The 13,151-nt window shown below is 42.9% G+C and overlaps 2 protein-coding genes across 2 annotated transcripts; both read left to right on the top strand.

Annotated features, from left to right (window-relative positions):
- The first annotated feature begins 2,996 nt into the window (after positions 1–2,996).
- Positions 2,997–4,378, top strand: LOC119262104. Its single transcript, XM_037533113.1, has 5 exons — positions 2,997–3,075; positions 3,186–3,554; positions 3,851–3,898; positions 4,074–4,126; positions 4,262–4,378. The coding sequence occupies exons 1-5, from the start codon at positions 3,039–3,041 to the stop codon at positions 4,376–4,378; spliced, it is 624 nt and encodes a 207-aa protein (XP_037389010.1). The 5' UTR covers positions 2,997–3,038.
- Positions 4,379–10,134: 5,756 nt separating this feature from the next.
- On the top strand, positions 10,135–12,271 carry LOC108416838. Its single transcript, XM_037533014.1, has 5 exons — positions 10,135–10,487; positions 10,598–10,966; positions 11,143–11,310; positions 11,486–11,538; positions 11,674–12,271. The coding sequence occupies exons 1-5, from the start codon at positions 10,451–10,453 to the stop codon at positions 11,788–11,790; spliced, it is 744 nt and encodes a 247-aa protein (XP_037388911.1). The 5' UTR covers positions 10,135–10,450; the 3' UTR covers positions 11,791–12,271.
- The last annotated feature ends 880 nt before the right edge of the window (positions 12,272–13,151 follow it).

Genomic DNA, 13,151 nt, shown 5'->3' with positions numbered 1-13,151 from the left:
GGCTGCTTGAGCAGGTAGAAGAATGTGTTGTTGGTGTTTATGAAACCAGATAAGCGTTGATGTGTGCTGCTCCTCCCCCACACCGAGAGTTAGAGAGACGCGCTCAAACAGGAAACCCACAATGAGACCCTGCAGCTCAGGACACATCAGAGTGTCTTTACTGACTGATCTCACGTCTGATCTGCTTAGTGTAGACACAACTTTCAGGCCTGGTTCAAGTGGAGAAACTGCCTGACAAGTTTAACACAAGCTTCCAGGTTCAGTCTAAAGTTAAAGTTCAGGTTCATGAAGAAACTGAAAAAGGCTAAAAGAGTTTAATTGCCACTTTCACTGCACCACAAACAGACTCACAGTCATGGAACCATCTGTGGTTAACGACGGCCACAAGCAGAGGCTCCTTTCAGTGCAGGCGCAAGCTACAGCACATCGAGACACATACATACTCACACGTGACAGATACACACTGACATTCTCCCACCCCTTTCCACCACACACATCAGGCAAATGAAGGCTTTTTTACTATTGGCAGGTCTTTGTCAGGCAGGTTTCTTGGACCAAGTCTAAACATATTTAAATATATAGACTGAACTCTGTCATTTGTGATCGTATCTTTATACGTCATCATATAAAGATGAGTCTAATAGTGATAAACAGGTCTGATTTCTGGCTCATGCATCCGGTCACAGTCTCAAACCCAGATGCTCAGTTTAGACGGTGACAGTTGCTGAGTGTAAGATCTGATGAAGACGTGTCTGAGAGCTCAACAGCAACAGTTCAAACACTCAGAAACAGGAAACCCACAATAAGGCCCTGCAGCTCAGACCACATCAGGTCACTGCACACTGACGGACTGATCTTACTGACCGGATTATACTTAGTTCATGGCCTGTTTTAAGAGATCAAACATTCAATCACACACAGCCTGAGCGAAACATTTCACTGATGGCATTGACTTTCTAGGCAGTATCATTAGGTTGTCACAGAATCCTTTCAAGCACCGTTTATTTGTACAATGTAAAGCACTGGTGTATAACTGTAGACCTGGAAGGCTGGATTCCTGAATAGTGTATCAGTTTACCTGATTTGAAACATCATCATCTCATTTGATGGGCTGGGCATTGATCATCTTCTGCGCTCTTGTTTGCTTTATTGGATATGCTACACTCAAAAGCAAAGGGCTCAAATATTGTTGAACGCATGATGCCGTAATATAACCGCCATGCCTGCACGAAACCTTTTTGGTGCCCTGAAGTACCTTTAAATTTACATAATGTAAAGTTTCTAAGAAGAACTTTTCAACTGGCATATGACGTTTACAACGCATGAAGGATCCTTAAACCCTTAAACGGTTCTTCACGCTTCTCTTAGGGAACCAAAGGTGGTGGCGGTGCTCAAACTCCGCTTTGTGGCTGCTTATTTTTTGAGCGTGTTAGTCACAGGAAATTGATAAAAAGAGAATATAGAGAAAAATCACATCCTCTAAAGGGGCCAGTCAGGAAGCATGTGTCTCGCACTGGTGGGTGGTCTTAATGCAAGGCAAACCACTACGCTGTACACAAAGCTAGAACTGCTCCACTGACCAGACTTCAGCACAGACATCTGCTTCACCTCATTACCAGTGACCCAGCATGAGTCTCTGAGGTGGAGATCAAGACTCCTTCTTACATGTAGGTACATTTTCACATCTGCTCATGGAACAGTACGTCAGATCTGTTTGTACTGGAACAGTACGTCAGATCTGCTTGTCCTTCTGGCGTAAAGTGTGACTGATGTGTTTTGTTATCCATGATCTCCAGAACAGAAGTGAAGACAGGAGTCCGATACAGAGGCAGTGCCACTGTTTGGATGATTGGTTTAAAACCAGTATGGTCATCCTTGTCCTGCTGAGTACCAACCTTCGTCTTAGTTCTTGACTGCTGGATCCTATGTTGGTAGTAACTGATCCAAGTGGACAGAAGCTGTTCAGCACTTCTACATGTACCACCAATGCTGTTAGTGATCTTTTCTGTTGGTATAACCTTTTCTGTCTTCATTATGAGCTGAAGTCATTATGGTCTTGGCTCTTTGAACTGTCTGTGCCATTACTGTGGCTTGTTGATCAGTGTAGAAGGTTCTTATTAGAACAATGAGATTGTATGCATGGGGCTCTCCTGGACTTCCTCATTCCACCACCAACTTTCCTTGTCTTCTTTCCTCTGACAGATTAAACACCCATCATATTCTTGCCAGTTTCTCTCACCACCTTAGCTGTAGTTTCCCAGTCCTCAGGTAGCTCCTCACTGCCCCCAAGGGCCTGTTGCAATTTTTCCCTGAACTGCCTGCAACCATCCTCCTCTTTCAGCTTCCACCATCTAATCTTTGGCTCTGTCTTCACTCTCTTCCTCTTCTTTGTTTCTAATCTCATTCTACAGACAACCACCCTATGCTGCCTTGCTACACTTTCCCCTGGCACCACTTTATAATCTCCAATCTCCTTTAGGTGGCATCTCCTGCTAAGGATATAATCCACCTGTGTGCACCTTCCTCCACTCTTGTATGTCACCCTGTGTTCTTCCCTCTTCTGAAAATACGTGTTCACCACAGCCATTTCCATTCTCGTTGCAAAATCTACAACCATCTGACCTTCCGCATTTCTGTCTTTCACACCATTCATACCCAGCACCTCTTCACCCCCTCTGTTCCCTTCACCAACATGTCCATTGAAGTCTGCACCAATCACCAATCTCTCCTCTCTAGGGACGCCATCTACCACTTCATCCATCTTACTCCAAAATTCCTCTTTCTCCTCTAACTGACAACCAACCTTTGGTGCATATGAACTGAGCACATTCAAAATTACACCATCAACCTCCGACTTCAGGCTCATGATCCTGTCTGACACTCTCTTTACATCCAGAACACTTTTCACAAGCTGTTCCTTTAGGATTATCCCTACTCCATTTCTCTTCCTCTCTACACCATGATTGAACAGTATTTATCCACCTGTTCCTGGCCTTGCTTCCTCTCACCATTGTCACCCCCCAGCTTCAGTCTCTGAGATGGAGAGATCAAGTGCTGTGCTCCTCACTCTAATGTGTAAGTAAACTTTGTTCATCTCATCGTGGACTTTGTGACGCTCTAGTGCCATCAGAACTTATTAGTTACTGAGATATTTGTTTAATCTGGTGTTTGATTTTGTGTTCCAGGTGTTTTGATCTCCAGCATCTCTGGAATAGTTGTGGAGATGAGAGTCAAACCAGGAGACGATGTCACCATCTACTGCGACTGCAACTGGAAGCGTAGATTTAAAATAGTATGGGTGATAAAACCCTCAGACGAGCATCAACCTCCTCTCTTTCATTTAACTGAGCACTCGACACTTCCACATTACTCTCATGTTTGGAACAACTCCAAGGGAACATACGATCTGCTGGTGAAGAACATCACTGGATCAGAACTTGGCTTGTACTACTGCGCTCTACATGAGACCAAGTTTTCTAGAAATGAGATGGGAGAAAGAGTAAAAGAGGATCTTTATCTTGATGGGAACAGAACCACTTTCCTCTCTTTCCAGGGTAAGTTTAGTCATTCTGACCTTCTGTTTCTTGTGATCTGGTCTTTGTGCAAAATTTAAAGCCATGAAACATCAAGAACGTTGTGTTCAGAGTAAAACTTCATCTAGGACGGCAAATAATGAAGGTGAAGTTCTGCTGACTCATTGAATCCAGTTCTATTTTCTTAATTATTTCAGACACAACGGTTCCTTGTGCCAATCTCTCCCAGACCCCCTCCACCCCTCCTGTATCAGACTGTAGTGTCTGCTGGAAGCTGCTGGTCAGTGTGTGTCCCGTGTGTGTTCTCCTGTCCTCAGTGGTCTCCTCCATCTGTGTGTACTGCATCTGCACCACCAGAACTAAAGGTACGTTGACTCTCTCTGACAGGGAGTAATATCTAATATCAAGAATGTTTGTTCATATTTGTAAGTGAATCAAAGTCAACTCTGCGAATGAACGAAGAACGGCAGAATGTTTCTAAATCACTGCACATCTTAATAAATAATGAGGATGATGTCGTGTCCCTCCCAACCATAACAGCTGATCATGAAGCAGACCAGCAAAGGAATATCAGCATGAGAAAACATGATGAGGTATGAGACGTAAACAAATTCTATATCAAATTTAAATCAATTTAAATACAGTTGACTCAAAACAGTTCATTTATTTGATGGATGTTCTTTATATATTAATTGTCTTAAGCAAAAATATCTTCAAAATAACTGCAGGTTGGAAATGATGTTTGCTATGCTTCATTGGACGTCCTGAGTGGTCATAAGAAACGGCTGAAGACGAGGACAGTTGAAGGCTCTGATTTCAGCACATATTCTCAGGTTAAAATTTGAGAAAATGTAGAACTTCTGAGGAGTACGCTGGACGATCAGGAGGTCCAAGAATGAAGGTACCTCAGTCATGAAGTTTGGAGCTGACTTAGTTTGAATAGAGTGAGATGAGCGAGTTGATTGTTTTGAATTTGTCTAGATAAAGTCAGTTCTTGATGATCTATCTACTTTACTGAATGTGATTGATTTGATTACATCCCAAGTTTGTTGGCTTATTGGCTTCCTCAGTGATTTCATCCTTTGTTGTGTTCCTCTGTCTTTTCGGTCAGTTAGTAGCTTTTTAACGATTTAATGTTCTTGATTTTTAAAAAACTAACCATCGTAACTGTTGAGCGATAGCCATGTCTTTCCAGGGTATTACAAATGTATTTCAAACAAAGACAAATTGCTTATTTTAGGGCTTTTTGTCTTCACATGCTGACGATGACTTTGAGAGCATGTTCTCATATTTCATTGAAGTTTAATAAAGTTTAATTGAATCCTAGTGATCAACGCTGAATGAAGTGTGAGTCACTTACACTGAACACTCGCGGTATTTGGCTGACGCTCCTATCCAGAGCGACTTACAATGTGATTATTGTTACACAGGAAGGTGAAGTTAGGAGTCTTGCCCAAGGACTCTTATTGGTATAGTGTCGGGTGGTTAGCCAGGTGGGGGATTGAACCCTAGTCTACAGCGTAGAAGGCAGAGGTGTTACCCACTACACTAACCAATCACCAGATGTATGCTAGCTTTAGTGTACACTCCTTGGGGAAAAACGAGGGTAAACCATTAAGCTTTTAATGGTCTTATTAACAATCAGTTGTTGGTTTTGTTACAGCAACCAGAGTCAGTATTTCTCTACTCAGCACTGATGGCTTCAAACTGTTAAAACTATTGCTGGGCTAGTTTGTGCTAAAGGTGAGAGCTTTAAAGGGTTTACACCCTCTGACAATGCCAGTACCTTCAGTAATAACCATTATGTTTGGGCTTAGACCACAGACTATGTGGACACTGTACTTTAATGGCCTTTTCAACCTGCTGAATTTTAACCAAGGACCTTCTGGAGTTGAGTGTTTAGTTTCTCACCATCACAATCATGTTTTTTGAAAGTTTCCAAGTAGTTAGTGAATAATTGATAGCAGTTGAGGAACAATAAACCTTAGAATCAATATGACAATAACTTGCCTAGAGGATAAGGGGATAAACCATTAATGACAGAGCAGCTCCTCAAGCCAACCAACAGCTAGTGAGCAAGTCTGGCTCCTCTTGACCACACGAGAAACTCCTGAAGTTCTGTGTGCATTACTGACGTCTTCATATCACCATCAGGAACGACTTCTACCTGCTGCACTGATAACATTTTAACATCCATCACCTAGCAAGCTCACAGTGGTTCATCTCCCCTTGATCTTTACAGTGGGTGCTGGAAGGCAACACTTGCCCAACATCTTTTTCACCAATGGGTACATCATGGGTATGACGTTCTTTGGGATTCCTCAGACATGTTAGATGATTGCCTATGTAATAGATTGCCAGAGGGTTCTGTACAGCCCACCGGTATGACAATCACTTCACGCATAGCTCTTAAAGGTTGATGGATTGGTAATGAAGCTAGAAGGAGTTTCAGCACTGTGGACAGGGACTGGCTCTTAGAGCTGATTTAGCTTTTGTGCTTTTCTCAAACCCAAAGTAACTCACAGACAGAGTGAGGGAGCTCTGTGCGGCTTTAGCTGTTCATGACTTGGGCTGAATACTAGATCATTTGGAGGCTACAGGAGTGAGTCATTTAAAGAAGTAGACTCTGGATGCTTACTGACCAGCCTTCAGCTTACTTTCCTAGTTAGAACTGAGAGAAAACTGCAGCTGGTTGTATTTTAGCAGTGTGTTTCTAATCGTGTTCACAAGGAACTTACACAGATAAAGAGCGTATTGGCTGTTTAAGCAGGTGTGAAAATGTGTGGTTGATCAGGGTGGAATCAAATAAACAGTGATGTGTGCTGCTCCTCCCCCACACTGAGAGTTAGAGAGACGCACTAAAACAGGAAACCCACAATGAGACCCTGCAGCTCAGGCAGATCAGAGGGTCTTTACTGACTGATCTCATATCTGTCAATACAACTTTCAGGCCTGTTTAAAGTGGAGAAACCGACTTGGGATTTCATTTACAAGTTTACTCTAAAGTTAAAGTTCAGTTCAATTTATTTTGTCATCTACACACATACAGTGTGAAACAACATTTGAGAGAGAAAGAAAAACACTTACACTGGTGAAATCAATCATTTGGAGACCACACAGATCTAGTGGTAGCTGGAAACTGATAAATCAATGGGCAGAGAAGCAAAAGCAACAACTTGGAGCTCCAAATCCCCTCAGGACCTTCCACTGTGATAATAATCCATGAGCTGTATGAATGACAGGGAAAGCAAAAGAGTACGAACATGGAGGAACCTTGGCCTGTGCATGGGATATACACTCATTTCAACATGCAGCCACTGCTGCTCTCTTATACTTCCAGAAATACAAATCATAAACTTGTAGTAACTGGTAGGAAACCAAAAATACCATTTACACGTAAAAAGTCAGTATATTTCTATTTTATATTATTAGCCATGGGGAAACTTTGACCGTCTGAGAAGTCTCTAAAATACAGTAAAGTACACTTACACCCATGTGCAGATCACTTTATCTGATGAACAGTGCAGTTAACCCCCACCCAGACACCCCCCCACCCCCAACCATGAGAGATCAAGAGCAGCAACATCAGCCACTCTAAAACAGGAAACCCACAATGAGGCCCTGCAGCTCAGAGCACATCAGACCACTGTTCACTGACGGTCTTTACTGACTGACCTCACGTCTGCTCTGTGCTGCTCAGATACAACTTTCAGGCCTGCTTGAAGAGGAGAAACTGACCTGGGATCTGTTTAAACGTGTCTCATGTTCTTTTGATCTCTGTGTGAGTAAGCAGCATGTGAGTGATCATTCTGCTGCTATTAAACCTGAAGCAACATTGTTATTTTTAATAAAATCTCAGTGACAATAATGAAACTGCTGGGTTAATACCGAACCTCAGCAGCTAGTTCGTTTACTGCACCACAGACACACACATCATGGAGGCATCTGTGACTGGTGAACTCTACATACAGCTCAGGCTCTGTGATGGCTTGTTTACCTTTTTCAGGCAGCTGTTTATGACGGCCTACCCCTGAATCTCAATTAGAATAGAATGAACTGGGAACAATAACCTCCATCATTATCCAGACTATTTATACACTGCTCAAAAAAATAAAGGGAACACTTAAACAACACAATATAACTCCAAGTAAATCAAACTTCTGTGAAATCAAACTGTCCACTTAGGAAGCAACACTGATTGACAATCAATTTCACAGCTGTTGTGCAAATGGAACAGACAACAGGTGGAAATTACTGGCAATTAGCAAGACACGCTCAATAAAGGAGTGGTTCTGCAGGTGGGGACCACGGACCACTTCTCAGTACCTTTCTGCTTTCTGGCTGATGTTTTGGTCACTTTTGAATGTTGGTGGTGCTTTCACACTCGTGGTAGCAGGAGACGGACTCTACAACCCACACAAGTGGCTCAGGTAGTGCAGCTCATCCAGGATGGCACATCAATGCGAGCTGTGGCAAGAAGGTTTGCAGTGTCTGTCAGCGTAGTGTCCAGAGGCCGGAGGCGCTACCAGGAGACAGGCCAGTACATCAGGAGACGTGGAGGAGGCCGTAGGAGGGTAACAACCCAGCAGCAGGACCGCTACCTCTGCCTTTGTGCAAGGAGGAACAGGAGGAGCACTGCCAGAGCCCTGCAGAATGACCTCCAGCAGGACACAAATGTGCACGTGTCTGCACAAATGGTTAGAAACCGACTCCATGAGGATGGTATGAGGGACCGACGTCCACAGATGGGGGTTGTGCCCACAGCCCAACACCGTGCAGGACGCTTGGCATTTGCCAGAGAACACCAGGATTGGCAAATTCGCCACTGCCGCACTGTGCTCTTCACAGACGAAAGCAAGTTCAGACTGAGCACATGTGACAGACGTGACAGAGTCTGGAGACGCCGTGGAGAGCGATCTGCTGCCTGCAACATCCTTCAGCATGACCGGTTTGGCAGTGGGTCAGTAATGGTGTGGGGTGGCATTTCTTTGGAAGGCCGCACAGCCCTCCATGTGCTCGCCAGAGGTAGCCTGACTGCCATTAGGTATCGAGACGAGATCCTCAGACCCCTTGTGATACCATATGCTGGTGCGATTGGACCTGGGTTCTTCCTAATGCAGGACAATGTTAGACCTCATGTGGCTTGAGTGTGTCAGCAGTTCCTGCAAGATGAAGGCATTGAAGCTATGGACTGGCCCACCCGTTCCCCAGACCAGAATCCGATTGAGCACATCTGGGACATCATGTCTCGCTCCATCCACCAACGCCACGTTGCACCACAGACTGTCCAGGAGCTGGCGGATGCTTTAGTCCAGGTCTGGGAGGAGATCCCTCAGGAGACCATCCGCCACCTCATCAGGAGCATGCCCAGGCGTTGTAGGGAGGTCATACAGGCACGTGGAGGCCACACAAAATACTGAGCCTCATTTTGACTTGTTTTAAGGACATTACATCAAAGTTGGATCAGCCTGTCGTGTGTTTTTCCACTTTAATTTTGTGTGGGACTCCAAATCCAGGCCTGCACTGGTTAATACATTTGATTTCCATTGATGATTTTTATGATTTTTTTGTCAGCACATTCAACTTTGTACAGAACAAAGTATTCAATGAGATTATTTCATTCATTCAGATCTAGGATGTGTTATTTGAGGGTTCCCTTTTTTTTTTGAGCAGTGTACATTATCCAACTCTAATAAATGTAACGATGGGCGCGTTGGTATTTTGGCCAACGCCTCCTTACTACACTTACACTCACTCCAACACACACCTGCTCAGTTTAGACTGGAATGGAAACAGAGCTGTTGATGGCCACATCAGATAAACACATAAGGGTGAAGATTCACTTCCCTCCACCATATAAGCACGCTCAGATACTCAGAGCTCTGCAGCATCAAAGTTTATACATGCAGATACAGGAAACCCACAGAGAGACCCTGCAGATCAGGCCATTTCAGACCCCTCCACACTGATTACCTTAACTAACTGATCTCTGATCTGCTGACACTTCTCTGTTCTTAACATTGAGACTGACTTTTAACCAGTAACTCTCACACAGTCAGTCTAAATGTTCAAGTGTTCAGTTTCACACCTTGAGAACAAGAGGTTGGAAATTACTGATGTCACTGATCTGCTAATTTGGATTATTTTACTACTAATAATAAAAAACACTTCCACAGAACCTCACACAGAAAACTCCAACCTAAATATATCAACGTTTTCAGTATCTATGGAGACTGTTATCTGCCTTTATTACAGCTTCTGTTCTTTTCAGGAGACTCACTTTCTGTTTCTCCAAGAAATCTGGAGGGATACATTTTCCCACCTCCAAGGCGCGGAAGTTGGTTGCAAGTAATCCTAAACCAGTCGCTCCAAATTTGACTGGAAATGAAGTAAACGGTGGTCTCTGAGTTCAGTGCTATATGTGCTATACTTCATTGGGTTTAGCTAGTTTGACAGTTAGCTCTTCCAGCCAGATGATGGACCAGATGTGTTAAAGTAAGGAAAACTCAAGCACTTCCAGGACTTCTGTTGTGCACTTAGAGGCCTAAACATGTGTAGTCTGACTGAAAGATGTGCTCATAATTTATTTAGTCTGGTTTCAATCTTCTTTACTTTATTGGACATTGCTTGACTGTTAGCCTAAACCAACACGCCCAGTCAAAGAAATGAGAGAGTGGAAAAATGAGGTTGATCACACGTCTAAATCAAAGACCACTGTCTTAAGAAGTGACCAGTCAGGAAGCATGTGATCAGTTTGCACGTCTGTCATTGGTGGGCTGTCTGAACACGTCTAACCGCTATGCTGAGACGGAATCGACAACAGAAAGGTTCCATTGACGTGGACCAATCAGATCTCAGGCACAGACATCCGCTTCAAAGACTCTCACCATTGTCAGCCCCCAGCTTCAGTCTCTGAGATGGAGAGATCAAGTGCTGTGCTCCTCACTCTAATGTGTAAGTAAACTTTGTTCATCTCATCGTGGACTTTGTGACGCTCTAGTGCCATCAGAACTTATTAGTTACTGAGATATTTGTTTAATCTGGTGTTTGATTTTGTGTTCCAGGTGTTTTGATCTCCAGCATCTCTGGAATAGTTGTGGAGATGAGAGTCAAACCAGGAGACGATGTCACCATCTACTGCGACTGCACCTGGAAGCGTAGATTTAAAATAGTATGGGTGATAAAACCCTCACACGAGCATCAAACTCCTCTCTTTCATTTAACTGAGCACTCGACACTTCCACATTACTCTCATGTTTGGAACAAGTCCAAGTTGACATACGATCTCCTGGTGAAGAACATCACTGGATCAGAACTTGGCTTGTACTACTGCGCTCTACATGAGACCATGTTTTCTAGAAATAAGAATGGAGATGGATTAATAGAGGATCTTTATCTTGATGGGAACAGAACCACTTTCCTCTCTTTCCAGGGTAAGTTTAGTCATTCTGACCTTCTGATTCTTGTGATCTGGTCTTTTTGCAAAATTTAAAGCCATGAAACATCAAGAATGTTGTGTTCAGAGTAAAACTTCACCTAGGATGGCAAATAATGAAGGTGAAGTTCTGCTGACTCATTGAATCCAGTTCTATTTTCTTAATTATTTCAGACACAACGGTTCCTTGTGCCAATCTCTCCCAGACCCCCTCCACCCCTCCTGTATCAGACTGTAGTGTCTGCTGGAAGCTGCTGGTCAGTGTGTGTCCTGTGTGTGTTCTCCTCTCCTCAGTGGTCTCCTCCATCTGTGTGTACTGCATCTGCACCACCAGAACTAAAGGTACGTTGACTCTCTCTGACAGGGAGTAATATCTAATATCAAGAATGTTTGTTCATATTTGTAAGTGAATCAAAGTCAACTCAGCGAATGAACGAAGAACGGCAGAATGTTTCTAAATCACTGCACATCTTAATAAATAATGAGGATGATGTCGTGTCCCTCCCAACCATAACAGCTGATCATGAAGCAGACCAGCAAAGGAATATCAGCATGAGAAAACATGATGAGGTATGAGACGTAAACAAATTCTATATCAAATTTAAATCAATTTAAATACAGTCGACTCAAAACAGTTCATTTATTTGATGGATGTACTTTATATATTAATTGTCTTAAGCAAAAATATCTTCAAAATAATTGCAGGTTGGAAATGATGTTTGCTATGCTTCAATGGACGTCCCGAGTGGTCATAAGAAACGGCTGAAGACGAGGACAGTTGAAAGCTCTGATTTCTGCACATATTCTCAGGTTAAAATTTGAGAAAATGTAGAACTTCTGAGGAGTACGCTGGACGATCAGGAGGTCCAAGAATGAAGGTACCTCAGTCATGAAGTTTGGAGCTGACTTAGTTTTAATAGAGTGAGATGAGCGAGTTGATTGTTTTGAATTTGTCTAGATAAAGTCACTTCTTGATGATTTATCTACTTTACTGAATGTGATTGATTTGATTACATCCCAAGTTTGTTGGCTTATTGGCTTCCTCAGGGATTTCATCCTTTGTTGTGTTCCTCTGTCTTTTCGGTCAGTTAGTAGCTTTTTAACGATTTAATGTTCTTGATTTTTAAAAAACTAACCATCGTAACTGTTGAGCGATAGCCATGTCTTTCCAGGGTATTACAAATGTATTTCAAACAAAGACAAATTGCTTATTTTTGGACTTTTTGTCTTCACATGCTGACGATGACTTTGAGAGCATGTTCTCATATTTCATTGAAGTTTAATAAAGTTTAATTGAATCCTAGTGATCAACGCTGAATGAAGTGTGACTCACTTACACTGAACACTCGCGGTATTTGGCTGACGCTCCTATCCAGAGCGACTTACAATGTGATTATTGTTACACAAGAAAGTATGCTAGCTTTAGTGTACACTCCTTGGGGAAAAACAAGGGTAAACCATTAAGCTTTGAATGGTCTTAATAACAATCAGTTGTTGGTGTTGTTACAGCAACCAGAGTCAGCATTTCTGTACTCAGCACTGATGGCTTCAAACTGTTAAAACTATTGCTGGGCTAGTTTGTGCTAAAGGTGAGAGCTTTAAAGGGTTTACACATGGACTCTGACAATGCCAGTACCTTCAGTAATAACCATTATATTTGGGCTTAGACCACAGACTATGTGGACACTGTACTTTAATGGCCTTGGTCAACCTACTGAACTTTAACCAAGGACCTTCTGGAGTTGAGTGTTTATTTTCTCAACATCATAATCATGTTCTTTGAAAGTTTCCAAGTAGTTAGTGAATAATTGATAGCAGTTGAGGAACAATAAACCTTAGAATCAATATGACAATAACTTGTCTAGAGGATAAGGGGATAAACCATCAATGACAGAGCAGCTCCTCAAGCCAACCAACAGCTAGTGAGCAAGTCTGGCTCCTCTTGACCACACGAGAAACTCCTGAAGTTCTGTGCGCATTACTGACGTCTTCATATCACCATTAGGAACGACTTCTACCTGCTGCACTGATAACATTTTAACATCCATCACCTAGCAAGCTCACAGTGGTTCATCTCCCCTTGATCTTTACAGTGGGTGCTGGAAGGCAACACTTGCCCAAGGTCTTATTCACCGATGGGTACATCATGGGTATGTTGTTCTTTGGGATTCCTCAGACATGCT

The sequence above is a fragment of the Pygocentrus nattereri genome, chromosome 22, assembly GCF_015220715.1.
Source record: "Pygocentrus nattereri isolate fPygNat1 chromosome 22, fPygNat1.pri, whole genome shotgun sequence".
Taxonomy (NCBI): domain Eukaryota; kingdom Metazoa; phylum Chordata; class Actinopteri; order Characiformes; family Serrasalmidae; genus Pygocentrus; species Pygocentrus nattereri.
The sequence above is the reverse complement of the archived record's forward strand: the minus strand, read 5'-3'. Positions and strand labels throughout refer to the sequence as shown.

What these genes read in the sequence shown, in the direction of transcription:
- LOC119262104 (XM_037533113.1), top strand. Translation starts at nt 3,039, where the DNA reads ATGGAGAGATCAAGTGCTGTGCTCCTCACTCTAATGT. An exon ending in TGTGCTCCTCACTCTAATGT is followed by an intron (nt 3,076 to 3,185) that starts GTAAGTAAACTT and finishes TTTGTGTTCCAG; the next exon opens with GTGTTTTGATCTCCAGCATC. An exon ending in CACTTTCCTCTCTTTCCAGG is followed by an intron (nt 3,555 to 3,850) that starts GTAAGTTTAGTC and finishes TCCTGTCCTCAG; the next exon opens with TGGTCTCCTCCATCTGTGTG.
- LOC108416838 (XM_037533014.1), top strand. Translation starts at nt 10,451, where the DNA reads ATGGAGAGATCAAGTGCTGTGCTCCTCACTCTAATGT. An exon ending in CTGCACCACCAGAACTAAAG is followed by an intron (nt 11,311 to 11,485) that starts GTACGTTGACTC and finishes CAACCATAACAG; the next exon opens with CTGATCATGAAGCAGACCAG. An exon ending in GCATGAGAAAACATGATGAG is followed by an intron (nt 11,539 to 11,673) that starts GTATGAGACGTA and finishes AAATAATTGCAG; the next exon opens with GTTGGAAATGATGTTTGCTA.